Genomic DNA, 18,026 nt, shown 5'->3' with positions numbered 1-18,026 from the left:
CAGGGAAGGGGAGGCAAAGCTGCTGCCTGGCTGCTAACATGAGGGGCTACGCTCCATGGGAGGGCTCCATTGGAGCCAAACAAAGTTGTAACAGGGCCAGATAAAAAATGAAAAGTGTTAGATTATTTTCTCCTCACCTTTCCTTAATTATTTGCATTTAAGACGCAGCAAAACCACCCGTTACATGCTGAATATTTCATATACTTTTCTGTTTTTGCTGAGCCCATGAGTGGAAATGACCTAATATGCCCATATGCTGCAAACACATCAGCAAAAAGGCTGTGCTGCACAGTGGGACTAGACCCCTCCTAGCTCGTTTTAGGAGATCTCACTGGTGTGCTTGTCCTTTCAGAGAAGACAGACAGATCCTCAGTTAGTGACAGATCAAAGCACCCATCTGTCCCGCACCCACCTGTGGGTCTGCGAGCCTGGTAATGTCTGGCTTCAGGTAGAAGAGGATGCCCTCAGCAGCACCTGGCAGAGTGACTCCTCGCACTAGCAGGACCACCAGCATCACATAAGGGAAGGTGGCAGTGAAGTAAACAACCTGCAGATGCAGGAGAAACAAGAGGTGAGAGGTTCAGCAGGGAAGGGGATGCAGGCATCTTATCTGCAGGCACCCCCACTGGACAAAAGTCCCTCGACTCTCCTGGTGACTACACCTGCTACTGCTAGCACAAAAGTAGGGTGAGAAAAAAATTAATCGAGGTTACATCTCACTGGTGATTTAATTAATCTACTTTTTGTTCCTCACCCAGACTGTGCCACTGTTTGCTCTGCTTTATTGTTTGTTTCCAGTCATTGTCATTTCCCTGTTCTCAAGCTGTTCTCTTCATCTTTCTGGAGCTGCAAAAGAAACTGAAATCTCTTCCTGTCACTGAGTTTTAATGAGGAGTTATTAAAATGGTCCTGTTCACAGCAAGAGTTTTCCAAATTAAATAGCAACTTTTGCTGCCCAATTTGAGACAACTCTGAGGGGCCTCATTTCCAGAGGATACTCATGCAGTCTCACATCTCTTCAACACCTATGAAGCTCACAGATAAAAAATGGGGGCACTAGGAATCTCAAGGCCTTTAAGGAAAATGTGGAACATTGTTTTTGTAAAAGCTTCTTTTCATTTTTTCTTGTGTGTAATGTAAATTAATATTAGAGTAAAATTAATCATTTCTATTCCATTGCCTAATTTAGCATTTTTTCTGTTTGCAAAATATCTGTGAGCAAGTTGCAACTTCCTTACATGTATTCATTATTAAAATTCATCCAAGTAATATGAATGCTTGTTTACTCTATGGATTCATGGTGAGGAGTCTAAAATGAAGCTGTTGCTGCTTAGTGATAATTGGTTGAATAAGTCACAGTATGTGGCATTTTTGCTGTTCCCTGATTGAATGAAAATATGGGCACTTTTGGCACCAGTACTGAAATTTACCTTCAGAAATCACTTCTGGGGAACATTTATAGAGATCAGCTGAATGCATAAGGAAAGGAAACATGGAAAGACACAAGAGTGGGCAAAATGAATAAAAGAAAAAGACTTTTAAAGCAAATGAGTCTTCATGGAGTAATTTGAAATTATTTTCCCAAAGTTGCTATTGTTTCTTTAAGTTTAGACTGCTTAAATCACAGAAACATAAACACAAGGGTCAGGAAGGGCCCTCTTAGATTATCTGATTAGTTCAGCCTTTCATTCAAGCACAATGTCCTGTTTACTCTGCAGCTGTTAAACACAGTTATGTGCCTATTCAGAATTTTTGTGACACCTCCCTACTGCTTATCCTCAAGTGTAGTCAGTGAGGAAAAAGAAGAAAGGACCTGGATTTTTTGACAGTGCCCCTGCAAATCTCAAAAAAAGAAAAAAAAAAAAAAACCTGCAGAGAAGACAACTACCTTGTCTGGCATGTCTCAGGCCAGAAATGCCCACCTTGTATTGCTCCACCATGGTCATAATGTTTAACTAGTAAAAGGTAAGTCCTTTATCCTAAAAGTTGTGATGGAAAAATTTTCTATGGTCCTAGAAAAGCCATTCCAGCCATTACCTGCATTCACTGTTTCCCCTCACTTTTGGTCTGACTTTGCCTAACCAAACTGGTCCAGCCAGCCCGACTGAACTTCTTTAGCCTTCTCCTACACACAGCAAGTTCTCCATGCCTGGGGAGTGCTGAGCAAAGGAGAGACTCAGTGGAAAGAAGACAAGGAGCTGAAGGGAAGCTGGGACAGCTCAGTTACGTTTCCATGCAGGGCAAACAGCCTTTCAGACCCAATCAGCATGTGAGCTCAGAGTGATACCTCTTGTGAAGATGGCACTGTGGTGTGTGACCCTACTTACAGGGAGCATCAGAGATTTCAAATTTAAAATACAGAACATCCCCTCTACCCATACATGTTGAATCTGGCTCTCCCTCCTTTTTCCCTGCAGTGTTTTCTGAATACACCATGGTGCCAGCTTCTCCCTCTCTCCGAGATGTTATGTTCCCTCCTAGTCTGCCCCAGCTAGAGACTCATTGCTGGCACTCTTGAATGAGAAGAGGCGGATGGCAGGTCAGCACAAACAAGAGCCAGAGTCACCAGCAGAGACTGGCAAAAACCTAGACAGCAGAGCAAGCTACTCTCTTGCTCTGCTAAAATGGCTGATCCATGTGGTTTTAAGGTGGGAGATGGGCTCTGACACTGAAACGCAAGTTTTCCTGTATTACAGGGAACATCTACCAGTATTAGGGATAGTGATTTGGAGGAAGAAGGCTATTGCAGAAATTGGTTCCTCTCTCTTCGTTGTTGGTCAGATGTTCCCTGGAAGCCCATGAGAGCTGATCATCATGTTAATAACCCACCCCCTCATCACAGCTCCAGGAAGAAAAAGGGTCCTGAACAAGTCAAGGCCACAGCAGCTCCCTAAGACCCACTCCAAGACTTGACACACTCATTCCATCCAGAAGGATAATCAGTCCACCTGATTTATGGGATCAGCCACAACCAGGGAGCACTGACTCCAGTCTCACTAGCAAAAAGCACAAAGCAACCTGCTGAGCCAAAGACCACAGAGCCAGACCTCTCCCACCCCCAGACACAAATAATTGTGCAGGAGAAGGAAGCAAGAAGGATCCATGACCGAGGTGGCTACAGGCAGCAGCTTGTCTATTTTGCTCAAGTGTTTAATTATTGCCAGGGATTGAAAGTTTGGCGCTGAAGAAGATCTTGTTAAAAATGCCAGCAAGCCACACCAGGACAACATGGTTGGTTGGTTCACACAGGCACTTGTGGAGTATACATCAGCCTCTGTGGGCTTTTCCAAGGAAAAAAGTGACCCAAGACTCCCCCAAGTTCCCAGGTCTTTCCCTTTACTTCCCTACCTGTTTGAACTACTCTTTTGCGCTTTCTCTTGTGAGTCAAACTCAAAACTGATGTAAATCAGTATGGCCTCACTGGGGTTGAGGTTTGACTTTGGTGTTGTGTGTCTCCTGTCTCTTTACTTTATGAAGAGGAAAAAGAAATTGGGAAGGAAATACAAGAGGGCTAGAAGGAAGTTTAGGGACTAGGAGGACAATCTCTGCTCCTACTTTGCCTGTGGACTTGACCCCTTTCCAGATGCAGAAGTAGCAGATGATCCATGCGAGCAGGAGACACAGAGCCAGCTCCCAGCGCACAGTGCCCAGTTTGTGAATACCATCCGTGAGCCCCAGCACTCGCTTCCTGCCGGTGTCCAGGGACAGGGAGAAAAACATTAACACCCCAGACCCCGTTCATCCATACACACCTGTACCATATTACCCCATCCAAAGACCTAACAGACTATCCATAATACAACTGCCCAGGGCTCCCAGACACGCAAATTACCCCAGCTCTTCCTACAAGCTCCCCTCTCTGTCACTCTTGCTCATGGTGCTCCACCATGCCCTGTAGTCAGCCTAAGCCTTCCTGCTCTCTAAAGCCCATAGCACCATGCCCTTCAGACTTGCACAGTACAAAATCATCACCAGCCCTACATTGCTCCCCCACCCTGCCAGCTGCCCAGCAAACCCCGCTCAATCCAAAGCAGGCCACCAAGGTCATCATCACCCCATGATCATCGCTCTTCTTCTGGCCCCCCATACACTATGGATACCCTCTACACAGGCATAAACAGGTTTTTATGATTCCCATGCCTTTCCTTCAGCCTCATTCCCTGGATCCTCACCATCACCCAAGGTGGGCCACATGAGAGCTGAGCGCTGCAACTCACACAGTCCCAGCAGCCCAATCCCACACATATCATTCCTCTGCACTCCTTCCTCCAAACTAAACTCCTCAGGGTCCCCTTGCCCTTGCAACCTGTGCAGAACACTCACACAACCATTTCAGAGGGATCACAGCCCTTGCTGTACACTTTGTGCAGGAAATAGGGCTGGAGAGGGGGTCTGGCACGGTGCAGACTCATTCTGCACTAATGGGCACATCTCCTCATCTTCTGTGCCCTGCAGTGGCTACAAGGGACAAAGGATACTCATACCTCTCAAAGGCATTTCAAGAGCCATGGATGAAAAAAACTATTGCTGAGGTTAAGCCCCTGGCACCCCTTTCCTTTATGAGACCTTCCTCAATTAAGTGTTGGGAGGAAGTGTGGTCCCTTCATCTGTTTCAAACTCTCTGGATTGCAGCCCAGAGCCCCTCTGGGACAATGTTTAGCCCGCTGCAAGACCTCTTCTTCACAGATGTTATATTACTCCCAGCACCATGGCCAAACCTCCCTGAGCCCGTCTCAAGGATCTCACCTAGCTGTCCCAGTGGTGTTCCCCAGGCATGAGCCTGAGCAACCTGAATGACTAGATGGGCTTATCTTTTGCACCAAACAAGACATGGTCAGAAGTGAAATGGCAGTTTTGTACCTCTCTGTTTCACTGTAGAGGACTCTTCACAGTCTGTCCTGGTTGTCTTACACCTGTCTGCCAACAGTAGCCTGCAATACCTAACATATATACCTCCTGCTTACAGCAAGTCCTCATTTCCTTATCGTGCATCTTTCTGTGACCACACTCACCCAAGCACCTGTGTGTGGATACTGCCATGCCAGAAAGGGAATACATCTGTGCATGCGTGTACATGAGCACCCACATGTAGGCATGGTGCAAGCAGCCTTTGGGGTGTATCTAGTACTCATGCCTCTCAGCTGTGTTGCACAGACCTCCAGGCTCTGTGCTGATGTCCTTGGCAGTTCAGTGCATTGTGCTCCCCAGGTGTGGGTCTGACACATTGTAACTCACTTGACCTTACAGAAACTCCCTAGGATATTCCTGCAGCTGTGGCCTTTGGATGAAAGAGGAGCCTGAAGAGAGGGAAAGTGATCACATACTCCCAAAACTCAATCACTGGGGAGGTAGCGTTCGCAGGCATGGTCCTGTTGTCCAAGCTGGATCTATTCAGAAAGTCCACACAGAGATCTACCAAAAGAAAAAGAAAGCTGATGAGCCAGAGAAATTCTCTGAGGCCCCTCCATGAGGGATACTCCTTCCCCCCCTGTACCCTAAATCTCGCTGTGGCTGCAAACAGACCCTTCACCCTGTGCTTTAGAGCATCTCATTAAACTCTTGCATCTCATTAAACGTCCCATTAAACTCTTGCTCTCCCCAGCCCCGAATGAATCCCCATTCAGGAGCAGTCAGAGGGCTTGGGGAAGGAGGGAGGGAAATGGGGATGGGAGATTGGGAGAGTGATTCCCTGCCAAATGGAAACCAAATGGCTGCAAAATGTAGATTATTGTGGGACAGCTGATATGAGTACCCAGGACACAAAATCCCATTCTCATCAACATGCACCATTCCCTGTTCACACATACATGCATGTATGTGCTCGCAGATACCGCAGTTGTCTTTTTGTTCCAATCCCCCTTACCCAATCCTGTCACATAGTGTGAAATTCCTAAAAACGGAGGAGATGCCCTGCATCCAAGAAATGCACCTCATCGTTCATCTGGAAAGCAAAAGATGATCCACATGAAAACAGAGGAAGCCTAGCTATGGCTGGGACACTTCTGCATGTTCAGAGAACATCTGTGGCTTTCCTTGCAAACAAGTCCATGCTGGGGGAGCTGAAGGAATCAGATCCACTGTTTAAAAGGATGGTTACCTCTGTTGGGATTAAGGGGCAAGGGAAGCTGTGAGAGGGCAAAATTAACGCATGATGGAATTGAATCACCTGACACAAGAGAAAAAGGGAAAAAGCAAGCCGCTGCCAAAGCCTTTTCTGGTCTGGCTTTCCACTGAAAGCAAAACCTGTTCCAATACAGTAAAATAGGCTTGTCAGGACATCTGATCCATGAGGGTTATCTCTCATCAACTCCACCTTCCCAGACACTGCCCAGCTGCCCTGAATAAAATCAAAGTTGGGCCTTTGCTGTTTGGCACAGATAGAACTGTGGGTGGAGGAGATGAGACCCCTGGCCAAGATACCAATATAGAGACTTGTATAGGTGTGATTAGAGAGGAAAAAGGGTACCTTTAGAGTTCTGTGCTTCTTTTTTCTGCTATGGGAGACCTGTACTGGCAAAATCCTCCAGTGTAGGCCTCGTCTGCAGGCCTGGTCTTTCAGTTTAAACAAAAGCTGAGTGTGCAAAGGAAAACAGCTCAGGACTGACCGCAACTGTCCCAGTAATTCTAAAGGAGTGGGATAGCGAACGGGAGCTGTGAGATAAGTTATTGTACCAGATCCAACAAAAAGCTCCTATCATATGCAGAGGACTTTAGATTGCCTTGAAAGTTATGCCCCCACTTTGCAAAAAATGTGGAATTTTCTGTAAAATCTCAGCCCCCAAATTTCTTCATTCAGAAGTAGTTTTACTCTCCCCTGTAGCTAGGCATAGGGTCAGACCATTTATCCTTCCTGATACTTGTCCATGGTAAATGAAGAAAGCTGCATTCACTGGAGTCCCTGGCCATAGAGCATCTCATGAGATCTACCCTTCTTGGCATCACACTGTGACACCCATGGTACAACTCCAAAATGATGCCAGAAACCAAAGAAGTTCATCTATAACCAAAACATTTTTATATCAATATGAAATATTTTCTACAAAACTAAAACAATTTCAGGGAATTGGGAAAAGGGAAGAGGAGTTAGTTTTGATGGAAAATTTTCCTCTTCCACTTCCACTTCCCAGGAGTGGGCCACATGAAGGTGTACCTGAGTTCCAGGGGTTACTGCAACTGGCCCATGGCAGCACAGCAGCAAAGGAGCTGAATAGGTAGAAAAGTGCCCAGCACAGGATGATGATGTAGTATATATTCAGATAGAACTCGATGACTTGTGACGCATATCCAATTCCTGTGAATAAAAGCAACAGAGGTGAAGATAAGGCTGCCAACCAGCTCCCAACATGTCAGGCGTAGCCTCAGATGAAGTCCTAGGCCATATCCTGGTAAGAAGGGTGCAATGCCAACAACTTGGTTCACTAGAGAATGGTGCAAGACTCACCTCAGGAAAAGAGAAAGGATTTCATAACTTTGTGCATGCAGACAGGAAACATGTTAGTGGTATCTCTAGACACATCTATGGTGGAATTTCTGATCAGAGAGAGAAAACCTTTAGCTGACAAAAAAATATTTTTCTAACCAGAACTGTGTCACTGCATTACACTACATCTCCTGTAGGAAAGCTAGCTGTAGCCATGAAAGAAAAGAAATGCAGATTAATTTACATGGTTGTGGAAAGACTCAAGCAAAAAAGGTTTTTACTGCTGATATACACCACGCATAAAGTGTGGTGTAGGAGCAGAAGTACAGGCCTAGGAGTCAAGAGCTCTGGCCTCACATCCTGATTGGGTCCATCACTCACTGAGACATCAAAAAGGTCACTGAAGGCCTAACTCAGTTGTCTAAAAATAGCTGTCTGTGTCCTTTGAGATGCTTTTCCTGTCCAGCCTCCAGCCCTGACTCCGGAGGCCACATGTATCCCTTGGGTCTTGCAGGGATGTCCCAGACTCCCCAGGGCATTTTAAATGGCACTGCATGCCTGTGTTTAGGTGGATAAACCATGCCTTTAGTCTGCATGAGCACAGATTTCCTTGTCTGTGAAAGGAATAGGAGAATTGTGAATGTTAAATTCATTAACATCTTAAAAACATTAAATGACCTTTCTCCAGGAGAAAATAAGGGCTATAGGAGTCCTGATTCTTACCCCTGTGCCTTAACCACAACACCAGCTGTCTCTGGACTGTCAGACCAGTGTTTGCAGTGTGATGCCTGCTCAGCAGAGGTGAACATCAGCCTGCAAACACAATGAGGACAGTGCCTGGTGGGGAAAGAGCTGTATAGTGTACTGCAAGCCAGCTAGCCTTCCTCATCTTCTCTCCTGGATATTTGTCCTGGCCTATGTACAGGCATCTGTTTGTTGACACTTCTCTCTTCCTCCTCCTGTTTGTTTGCCACACTCCTCTCATCTCTTTCAGACTCTGAGCACCACAAAGCAGAGACTGTGGTTTGCACCATGCCAGTACAACCCCAGCCAGCATGGCAAGCCCTTAGTCACCTACATGGTGTCAGGGTACTACCCCTGCACACGCAACAGTGACTGGGGGAAAACAAGGTTGGGAGAGGGAGGGAGAATAAAAGACAACAGAAAATAAATAAATAAAAAAACACTTCCAAAAAGGCTCTGAGTCACTAATTATTAGAAGCTGCCACCAGCAATTGCCCTTTGACTCACCTTCAAAGATGGGGCAGATCTTCCTCCAGGCCGTCACCCCTCCCTGGCTGGTGTACTGCCCCAGTGCAGTTTCCAGGAAGAACACTGGGATCCCACAGGTGAAAAGGAAGATGAGGTAGGGGATGAGGAAGGCTCCTGGGGAGAGAGGAGAGATGCTACCTCAGAAACCTCTTTAAAACCTTATCCCTGCCACCCCTTGCCAGCTACATGGGGCCGCAACTGGAATCAGCTATGCAAACACAAACATTTCTCTGAACTAATTGTGCGGCCTGTGCAGAATAACAGGGTCTCTAACTCCTTCCTTTCTTGGAAAAAAAATGCAAGAGTGGTCTGTCCTGTGCTACTGCAGTACTTCTGAGTTTGGTCTTAGCCACAGCCTAGAAGTAAGGAGTGGCCAAATGAAGGGAAGAAAATAGATAGTACTAGAGAAGTTGCCCCCATTGTTACAACCCTCCCATTCAAGCTTCCAGCAGAAGTCAGGAAAAGCAAAAGGTATCCTTGATTCACATAACCACATCTGTTCTTCTTTTCCCAGGAGTTACAACAAAAGTCCCGCTTGCCCAGAAGATACAAATCTAGACACTGCTGACATTTCTTGGCAAATAATAAGTTTGCTGCGAAATATGTGCTTGAGACTTTATTCACATATTGCATGTCAAATTTGGCAAGTAGTTTTCACCAAAAGAATAGATACAGAGGTTGAAAGGAATGGCAACAGAGTATCTTTCCAGCATTTCCAAAATGAAAAAGTTCAACTTCTGTCTTCAAATTCCATTTTTCATTAAAATATGGAAGAAGTCTTAAGAGAAGTCAGAATGAAATAAGGAATTAAAATAACCCAAGAATAGAACAAATATTCAGTTAAATTTAAATAAAATATTTCAGATTAACCCTTGATGAAATGGAAGAGGAGGGAGAAAGAAATCAGTAGTTTTCCCAGAAACAAAAAAAAAAAAACAGAAAAAAATGCAGCAAAAGCAAAAAAAAAAAAATCCAAGATTTACGGCCTGCTCAGCCAGATTTGAACTTATTTTCCATCTTTTTGGTTCTGCCACCAAACCAAAACACCCTGTTCTTTCCTTATTCTGCTCAAAACTGCTCCTGAGATCTGTTTCATTGCTTGAATTCCTCCTATCATCTCATAATCTTTCTCCCCATCATGGGCATAGGAATTTCGCACTTTTTCTCCCCTCCAGACAGAGACAGCAAAAACAAAGCAGGCCAAGGTGACTGCCTTCCTAGTTGGAACATCAACTGCCAAGGTCTTGCCGTCATACAGTGAACTTTTGGTAATGAGCATCTCCCACTGCCAGTGCCTGGAGAGCAGCTCGGCTGTTTGCAGTAGAGATGTGGGCTCTTTCCCTCAGCAGAAGCAGACCTTGTCCCCCAGGTCCACTCCTCCAATGCCAGCACAGTCATCCACACTGAAATTGCTTCCCGTGACAGAAAATTAGCAATTAGGAACACTTCCTCTAGTTTTTAAGCCAACAATGTTAAAATAACAAGCAACATCCAGATTTCCTCTAAACACAGCTGTGCCATAGCTGCAGGGGACCCGAGGCCAGCGGAAGGGAGGGTGGATCACAGCGCCAATCCAGATTTGCAGAGCTGGGGACATGAACTGTGCATGTTAAACCAGAGGCAGCTGCTTTGTTTGATGATACAAGGCTTCTTTAAACACTGTCTGTAACAGAGCTTTATTATCCTGTACGTAGATGATTAACCTTTCAGAAGGTCCCAGACCCTGTTTTCTGATACTATTTGTCCCAGAGATTGATCCATTTTCGTCACTGAGTAACAAGAGGGCTTCCTTACAGCCTTACTGGTTTGCCTCTTAACATTCCCAGAGCGGTTACCAGCTCTAACTCCAGTTGTGATCTCCTCCCCAGTTTGCTGCTCCCTCGGAGGAGATGAGGGCCTGGGAGGGGACTCCAGATATAGACCCTCTTTCCTTACAAGTCAATAAGAGCTTCGATATGCCAAGTAACTAGATCAAATCTGAAAGTGCAGCCACTGTCAGTTGCTTTACAGCAAGTCAGCATAACTGTTTTTATTACATCTACTTTTACAGCTTTACAACTGTCTTATTATATCTGGAGCTGCAGAAAAGTAACAGGATAGCATTTTCCAGTTTGGGAGTTGGGAAGCTTATATAGATGGTAAATATCTTTTTACAACAGCTTCAAGGACTTTATCTTTTAGTGTTACAGGAAAAACAGTGCCTTGTTGGCCATTTGGTTCCCTACTGAGTTAGAGGGAGATACGTACCTTCTACGATAGCTGCATACTTTCTGCAATGGTAATGTGCAAGTTGGGAGGGGAGACTTTCTCATCTTAATCTTTGCCAAGCCTAGCCCTGCTGGCCTCTGAATACACCCTGAGATATTCCAGGATAGTTTGGTTAAAAAAATAAAAGTTATTCAATCGACATCTAAAATGAAAAAAGTAGCCTTTTCACTTACACTAATTAGCATATAAATTGCAAAGACAACTGAACCGGATACCATAGGCATAAACTATTTAGAGATATCATCTGAGCTCAGAAAGGAATTTTCCATGCAAAAACCACAACTTTTCTACCCCTCCTTTCAAAGTGTCATTGCAGAATGTCCTATTAAATCAGATGCATGGTCAATGTTTTCCATCCCATGCAGTTCTGACTTGCATTTGTTGCCTCACTGGCTATCATCAAAACCTTAGAGGAAAACAAAAGGTCTGATGAAAACCATCTTAGGTTCAAGAAAAACTCCTTCCATTTTTTTTTTAACTGTTCTTTTAACTGATCCAAAGCCCGTTTGGTTCAGAGCAGACATTGTATTGACTCCAGCTTGATTCAGATAAACTCCAGTAACAGCACATGGGACAGGAATTTGGTAGTCCTGGGACAAACAACAATGAATCATTAATCCATTTTGTGAGCTGCTGTGGGGAAAGGAAGGCCTTTGCAACGTGGTCTACAGAGAAAGGAATTTTAAAAGTGGGGGAACATGCACAGCCCAGAGTGTTATCTCAAGGTGATCATATCAAATAAGAGCAAGAGAGGTTATTGCTTTATTTGATATGTGATCTCTTAGTCCTCCTTTTTCCTTATAAAAAGGTTGGACTTTGATTTACTAAGAAAAGTTAGTGACAGCCAATTATTCCCCCATTTCTTCCACAGTTTCATTTTATTGTCGTGAGAAAATTTAATTTTTAACCATGTGATGATCTTACTGCAGTTTTACTGGGAAAAGGAAACCAGAGAGTCATGCTACAAAACAAAAGGGAAGGGGAACAGACCCTTCCTCGGGACAGATTTCCCAAGCAGTGGGTTGATCACTTGGAGAACTGTTCCTGAGGAAGAGGTAGAAATGTCCTCCCTCCTTCCCATCCTCCAAGCAACTCCTTCCCCCACATACACCAAAAGATGGCCCTTCCATCTTATATTTTCCAATACGACAAGCACCTTGGCTCTTCAGCTTTGGGCATCTGGTCCTCTTTCTCATTTATAGAGCTGACCTCTGTTCCAAAAAGCATATCTCCAGTTGTACTGACATAATAAAATGCTGGATTTCTGCTAATAACCACAGGCCAACCAGCCCTGTGAGGAGATCTGGTGGGAGATCAAGTTCCGTAGAGAAGGAAGCAGGCACCCAGGAAGCGGGTATCAGCCTTTGGCAAAGATACCAGCACCGTCAAAGCCTTTCCTCCTCTATAGCAATGGCAGGAGGGAGGTAGGGACGACAGGAAGGCTGGGAAAAGGGCAATAAGTAGATTTCTGCTGGCCTTCTGACCCATCACAGCTTTCTCATCATTTTGGAAGACCGTGTCTCTGTGAATGCCCACGAGCCTTGAAAAGTTACTGGAAGGGCTCTCCTCCTAAAAAGTTCAATTCATCATCTGGATGATGGAGCTGCTTTGAGACATAGGACCTGCTGGGGAGTTGGATTCACTTCCCAGTGCCTTTCCTCATGGTTTTGACAGGAACTAACTTGCTGGAAGGGAGAATAAAGGAGTATAGGAGAGAGGGCAGGGATTGTGAGGGGTAGGAGTATTGGATTCAGGCACTAGGGTATCTCTTGTAGTGCCTACATGCCTAGGACAGCTCACGCATGCTGTGAACTTACCGCCTCCATTCTTGTAGCAGAGGTATGGGAACCGCCACACATTTCCCAGACCAATGATCTCCCCAGCCACAGACAGGACAAACTCCACTTTGTTACTCCACTGGCCTCTTTCTTCCATTTCCTCATCTTTTAGCTCTTCAGACCCCGCCACAGCCCCATTGGGCTCTGCAGTTTTCCTCATGGTTCTGCAGGACAGAGGAAAAGCAGAGCACAGGATGTAGAAGGTCATTGTAGGACAACCTGGTGGAAGGAGGAGAGAAGAGGCCCAGCCACCAGAACGAATGCATTCATAGTGTTACCATCAGGTCCCCCTCATCCTTTGGAAAACAGCTTTAAAGTCATCACAAAGCATTTTCCCCAGGATACGTTCAGGGAGAATTTCTGCCCCACAGAAAAGCTACTTTGAAGGCACAGAAGGCACTGGTAAGGTGAGATGGACCTACCTGCATCACTCTGGATTCACTCCCTCATTCAACTTTCCTCCCCACAGCCGTCTACCTAGGCCCTCCTAGCCCATCTGCCCCTCTATACCCCCAACCCCAATGCTCTGCCTCTTCCCAGCTGGTGGTAACTTGGCTGTGACTTTGGAAGCAACAATTCTGAGGAAGAGAAAAGGATTTGGAGCTAAAGCAGGGGAACAGGGGCAGAAGAAATTCCCCTTCCCAGTATGTAGTCACTGTCTTTTTCTGAAATGGCTTCAGAGTGCAGGTAGAGAATTCATGGATTATTAGTCTGAATAAGAATGGAAGACCTGTCATTTATTTTGAGGCACTGCCAGGGGTGCTGAATTACTATCTTTGACCTACTGGCCACCACGTTATATTACAATACAGCATGCCTTCTGAGCAAAAAAACACACACGCTGATTTCACCCAGACTCCCCTTAATAACAAACAGGCATGAGCAACAGACCTCCACCTCATTGCCCAACCCTGCAAAGAAAACAAAGCAAGGAAACAAAGCCCCTGAGATTAGCAAAAGGCCCTCATACTTGTGAAGTGCTCAGGTGTTTCCCGGTTGGGCAAGGATGTGCTAAAATAAGACAAGCTCAATTATTGCAGTGAAAACCAAGCCCAGCCATGCAAATACAGAGCGAACTCACTGTCTGACAAAGCACATTGAATGTGACCGGACCTGTAGAGTGGTAGAAGGAAGACATTCTCCCTGTCTATACTAAATCCTGAATTGTGTTTAGCATCATCTTAATTAAGCAAAGTTAGAGGCTGCTTGTTACAAGATAAAATTTTTCATCATACACAAACTCCTTTTAATTGGCTAGTCAATTTAAATCTAGCTAAAATTTGCACAGACCAGACTGAGTCTTCTTGTTGACATTTTCACATTGATTACAGACATCTGAGTATGAGAGGAAACTAAAGTGTAAAGAGAAAGAGCTCCCTTTGACTTAGCTAAAAAATTCTCCTCAAAAGATTGCTCCAGCAAGTTACCTGAGGTAAGGATGCATGTGGAAGTCCAGCTGGAGAGCACAGACCTTACGTAAGCAGCATAGCTGGTGACTGTACCAAGGAAGTCCTAGCCATAGCTACATTTCATCAATGGCATTACTGAACAGAAGCTTTGATGGTGTGATTGGCATCAGCAAGGGACACACGTTCCCAAGTGGGGATTGGGAAACTGAACCAGAACTGAACCTCTCCAGAGCAGCAGCATCTCTGTTCAAGGCTTCCATTCCCATCAGCTCTGAGTGCTAAGAAATCAGGACTTTGTCCCTCAACATTAACTTACAGAGATGCAATTTCCTGGTGATTTGATAGGTTTTTTAATACCTCTCTCTGTGCCTCCTGAGAGGACATCTCCATTTCCAGGGAGCAAGCAGGGACAAGGATCTGCATCATCCACACTGCTCAACTCTGCCCCTGGATCTCTTCTGGCCCCTTCAGCCAGTTCTCTCCCAGGCAAGGTCCAAGTACAAGTCTGGATGGGGTTCAGCCCAGAGACCACTCCCAATAAGCAGAATGAGCAATTTCTCACCACACGACTTTCTCCACCCTACAGGACCTCCAGATCTATCCAACAACCTTTGCACCCTCAAACAGGATGGGAAACCATTCCCTCTCTCCTCATGCATAGTTTCTCTCTAGTTGTCTCACTTCAGGCTAGCATCACAATAGGAGCCAACACATGGATAATAGGGACTATCGAGGGGCTGAGCCAACTGGCAATGACAGCAAGTATGGTCCTAATATCAAACTGATCCAGTAGCCTACAAACACCATGGCATTTCTTTTGGTGCAATGTTCATCAGGGCAAGGAGGAAGTAGGAGCAGGAACTGGTTGGCTAGGCTTACACTTCTTAATACACAGAAGACAGTGTTGTTATCATGGCATCTCATTTGCTTCTGTAAATTGCCCAATGTAAATGAAATGATTTAATAAATCCTGATCCTCTGGCTATATCAGGCCAAGGGGCATGGAAAGGAACAGGCATATGAAAAGCCAACTTTTACTGAACATTCATAATGAAGCAGATAATGTTTGGCACAAGGCATATTTCCTCCTTCTGTCATTAAAATAAAGAAATGAAAACAAACCTCCCAGTGTTATACATCAGTTGCTCTGGAAATGCCCAAGGCAACAACAGTCTTTGTTTCCCCATTTGCTCTGGTGCTGAAGGGCCCATCCTATTCCCTTTGAAATCAGCAGCAGATTTCCAGGGACATATAGGACTGAATCCCACACGAAGCATTAACACTATCTTCAGTTAGAGGGGCTGCAGCATGAGCAGAGGAGTATAAAACATGAAGAAGGGCAGGCAAAGGTCAGTGAAGGCCATTCACCTGATTATACAGTTACCTATTCAAAAATATTGCAGGAAAATTCTGTCCCCTTCTCAAATTTGAGTGTTTTTTAGAATTACTTCTCATAAGAACTTACATGTGGGCAATGCCTGTGGGCACAACCAATATAAGTGCCACATACAAATGCACCAGGGCACTAAGGAAACAGTCTACCTCCTTTCCTTGCCCAGTCTTTGCCCTTTATGGCCCATATGCTGCAAGTGCCAATTTACAGATGCTTTACAGGTACCATTCATACAGCCCCAAACTCACCATGCTCTATAGCATGTCTGGATCTGCGCTTGAGTGTCATGCTGGATCAGTCCTCCAACAGGATCATACCCTACCTCTAACCCCACATTTAAAGAAGGTGGTGTAATCCAGAAGTCATGTCATGCACCCCAAATGCTGGCTGGTGCAGTCCTACCAAGGCACCGATGACTTGCCGGCGTGGCGATCCTCCCGGTCCCAGCTTTGCCTCCTCCACTTAGCTTGCTTGCTGTGTTGATTGGGAGATGGAAGCGCGAGGTCCTCCATCCAGTCTTTTCTCAGTTCCTGAAACCCAAGCAAGGCCCCTTTCCCCACTCCCTATCTACAGCACGGCCTGCCAGCTGGCTAATCAGTTCATTCAGATGCTGCAGCACAGCCTGCTTATCTTTGAGAGGAGCAGAGCTCCACGCACTGTCAAATGGGAGAGAAAAAATAACACATACTTAATGAAACGTGTTTGATCTGTCACAGTCCTTGGCATGTTCCAATTTGCTGCAGTTCAGTGCACATTATCAAGCACAATGGTGCTTAAGTCTGGGCTTATTGAGGATGTCATGAGTAGCTGACAAGAGAGGACTTAGCTGATTTCTTTATGTTTATTCTTTTAAGGCAAGGTGGATCCAAGAGCCAGTCTATTTCTACTAATGTTTGTTTTACATGTTTTTATGTTATACCCGTTTTACACAGGGGCAGTAGAAGATCACAAACATGGAGTCACCTCCTCTCACTTAGCCCCTGGGAGGGAATGCCCCAAGTGCCAGCCCATGGCCTCAACCCTGTAACCAGCCTTAACCTTAGAGATATCTAGGCCAGGATTTGGACTTTGCAATTATCCTCTGACTCTACAGTGGGTCAACAGAAAGCACAAAAGTTGGGGTACTGCACTGAAGAACAACTCTGGAACAAACAGACCAGCAGGGGAGATGCTGCATTTGTGGCTTTATTTCCCTATTTTAAAACAGGAAAATGCAGTCTGCCTATGGAACTGAGCCATCCTGACTGGATAAAAGTGGCAGAGGTGAAACTAAGCCAGTGCCCTAAGTTTCAGCACTTTATGCCATGAGCTCCACCTTCTCCCTTTCCAGGCAAAGCAATGCACAGCATTACACGTGTCCAGCATTTCCCTCCTCTGTTTGCCTGCTGTTTCTAAGAACAAACCTATTCACACACCTCCTGGCTCTATTCCTAAACATCTAATGCTACTGTGCCCCTGTCCTATATGTTCTCAGGCCAGATGGGGACTCAGATAACTTCTTGTTTCCAGCTAGGAACAATTTGACTCTCCCACAGCAGCCACAGCCACCCACTGTGTTACATCATTCCCAACCCACAAAGACATTTTCTTCTCCCATTAGATTCTCCTGCTCTTTATATGCGAGTTTGAAGAAAATGCTTTGCCCCTCGCTGCCTGTCTGCACTTTTTCTGCTGTTTCTTTGCCTAAGTTTGGAGAAAAAGACAGGCAGGGACCTTGCTCCTCTGACTCCTCCAGTTTCAGACATTTTTCCCCACTGATAAATCTGACACTGTCTCCCATCCTACCCCCTCTTCTGGGCCCATTCAGCCACCACCACCACCTTTCTTTCTCGGCTCCCTCTCATCTCACTAGTCTCTATTTCAGAGGTGCCCTGTTGCATTTTCTTCCCTCGGCACTTTGAAGAGGTGTCTTTGTCCGGGCCTGGAGTATCCTTTGTAGGTATAACCACCAGCCTGTTGTCTTCCTACAGAGAAGACAGGGGCTTCTTTTCTGCCCAGTGTAACAGGCAACTCGGTGTGAAAGTAACTGGGTTGGATATGGAATATGCTGTGTGGAGGAAACCACAATTTTTAACCCATGAGATTTAATGCTGAGAAAATAAGAATCCACATGGATTTTCCCACCCACTAAAACACAAGCACACAACTTGCAGCCAGCCAGAAGCACAGGCTACACCAAGAAGTTCCCTTCTTCAACACTGAATGGACTAGTCCAGTCTTCCCTTGCTCACCATTTTTTCTGCTATGATAGTTCAGCACCTGCCACTTTGGGATCCTTCAGGTAGGGCCATGGAAGGCAAGGGAGACCAAGGACTCATCTGAAGTGCTTTGGGCACTCATAAGTTTAGTCTGATGTGCAGAAAGCACCGTGTAGAAATGCAGGAGAATAGCATTTATTGGTTTTATTTGGGAACAGCTGCCATTAA

The 18,026-nt window shown here is 45.4% G+C and overlaps 1 protein-coding gene across 3 annotated transcripts in view; it reads right to left on the bottom strand.

Annotated features, from left to right (window-relative positions):
- LOC106488558 (sodium- and chloride-dependent betaine transporter-like) overlaps positions 1 to 16,166 on the bottom strand; it is a 37,903-nt gene extending 21,737 nt beyond the window's left edge. For 2 of the 3 annotated variants that reach the window (XM_067307372.1, XM_067307390.1), the window contains exons 1-7: positions 15,849 to 16,166; positions 12,778 to 12,962; positions 8,672 to 8,806; positions 7,151 to 7,291; positions 5,325 to 5,412; positions 3,556 to 3,688; positions 413 to 547 (exon numbers count right to left, since the gene is read on the bottom strand). In XM_067307372.1, coding sequence (XP_067163473.1) covers positions 413 to 547; positions 3,556 to 3,688; positions 5,325 to 5,412; positions 7,151 to 7,291; positions 8,672 to 8,806; positions 12,778 to 12,958 — 813 coding nt within the window. In that variant the 5' untranslated portion in view covers positions 12,959 to 12,962; positions 15,849 to 16,166. The remainder of the gene's footprint in view (positions 1 to 412; positions 548 to 3,555; positions 3,689 to 5,324; positions 5,413 to 7,150; positions 7,292 to 8,671; positions 8,807 to 12,777; positions 12,963 to 15,848) is intronic. The other variant, XM_067307381.1, reaches the window with a different exon arrangement.
- Between the last annotated feature and the right edge of the window lie 1,860 nt (positions 16,167 to 18,026).

This window comes from Apteryx mantelli, chromosome 1 (assembly GCF_036417845.1).
Source record: "Apteryx mantelli isolate bAptMan1 chromosome 1, bAptMan1.hap1, whole genome shotgun sequence".
NCBI classification, from domain to species: Eukaryota; Metazoa; Chordata; class Aves; order Apterygiformes; family Apterygidae; genus Apteryx; species Apteryx mantelli.
This window is presented reverse-complemented; position numbering and strand designations above follow the sequence as displayed.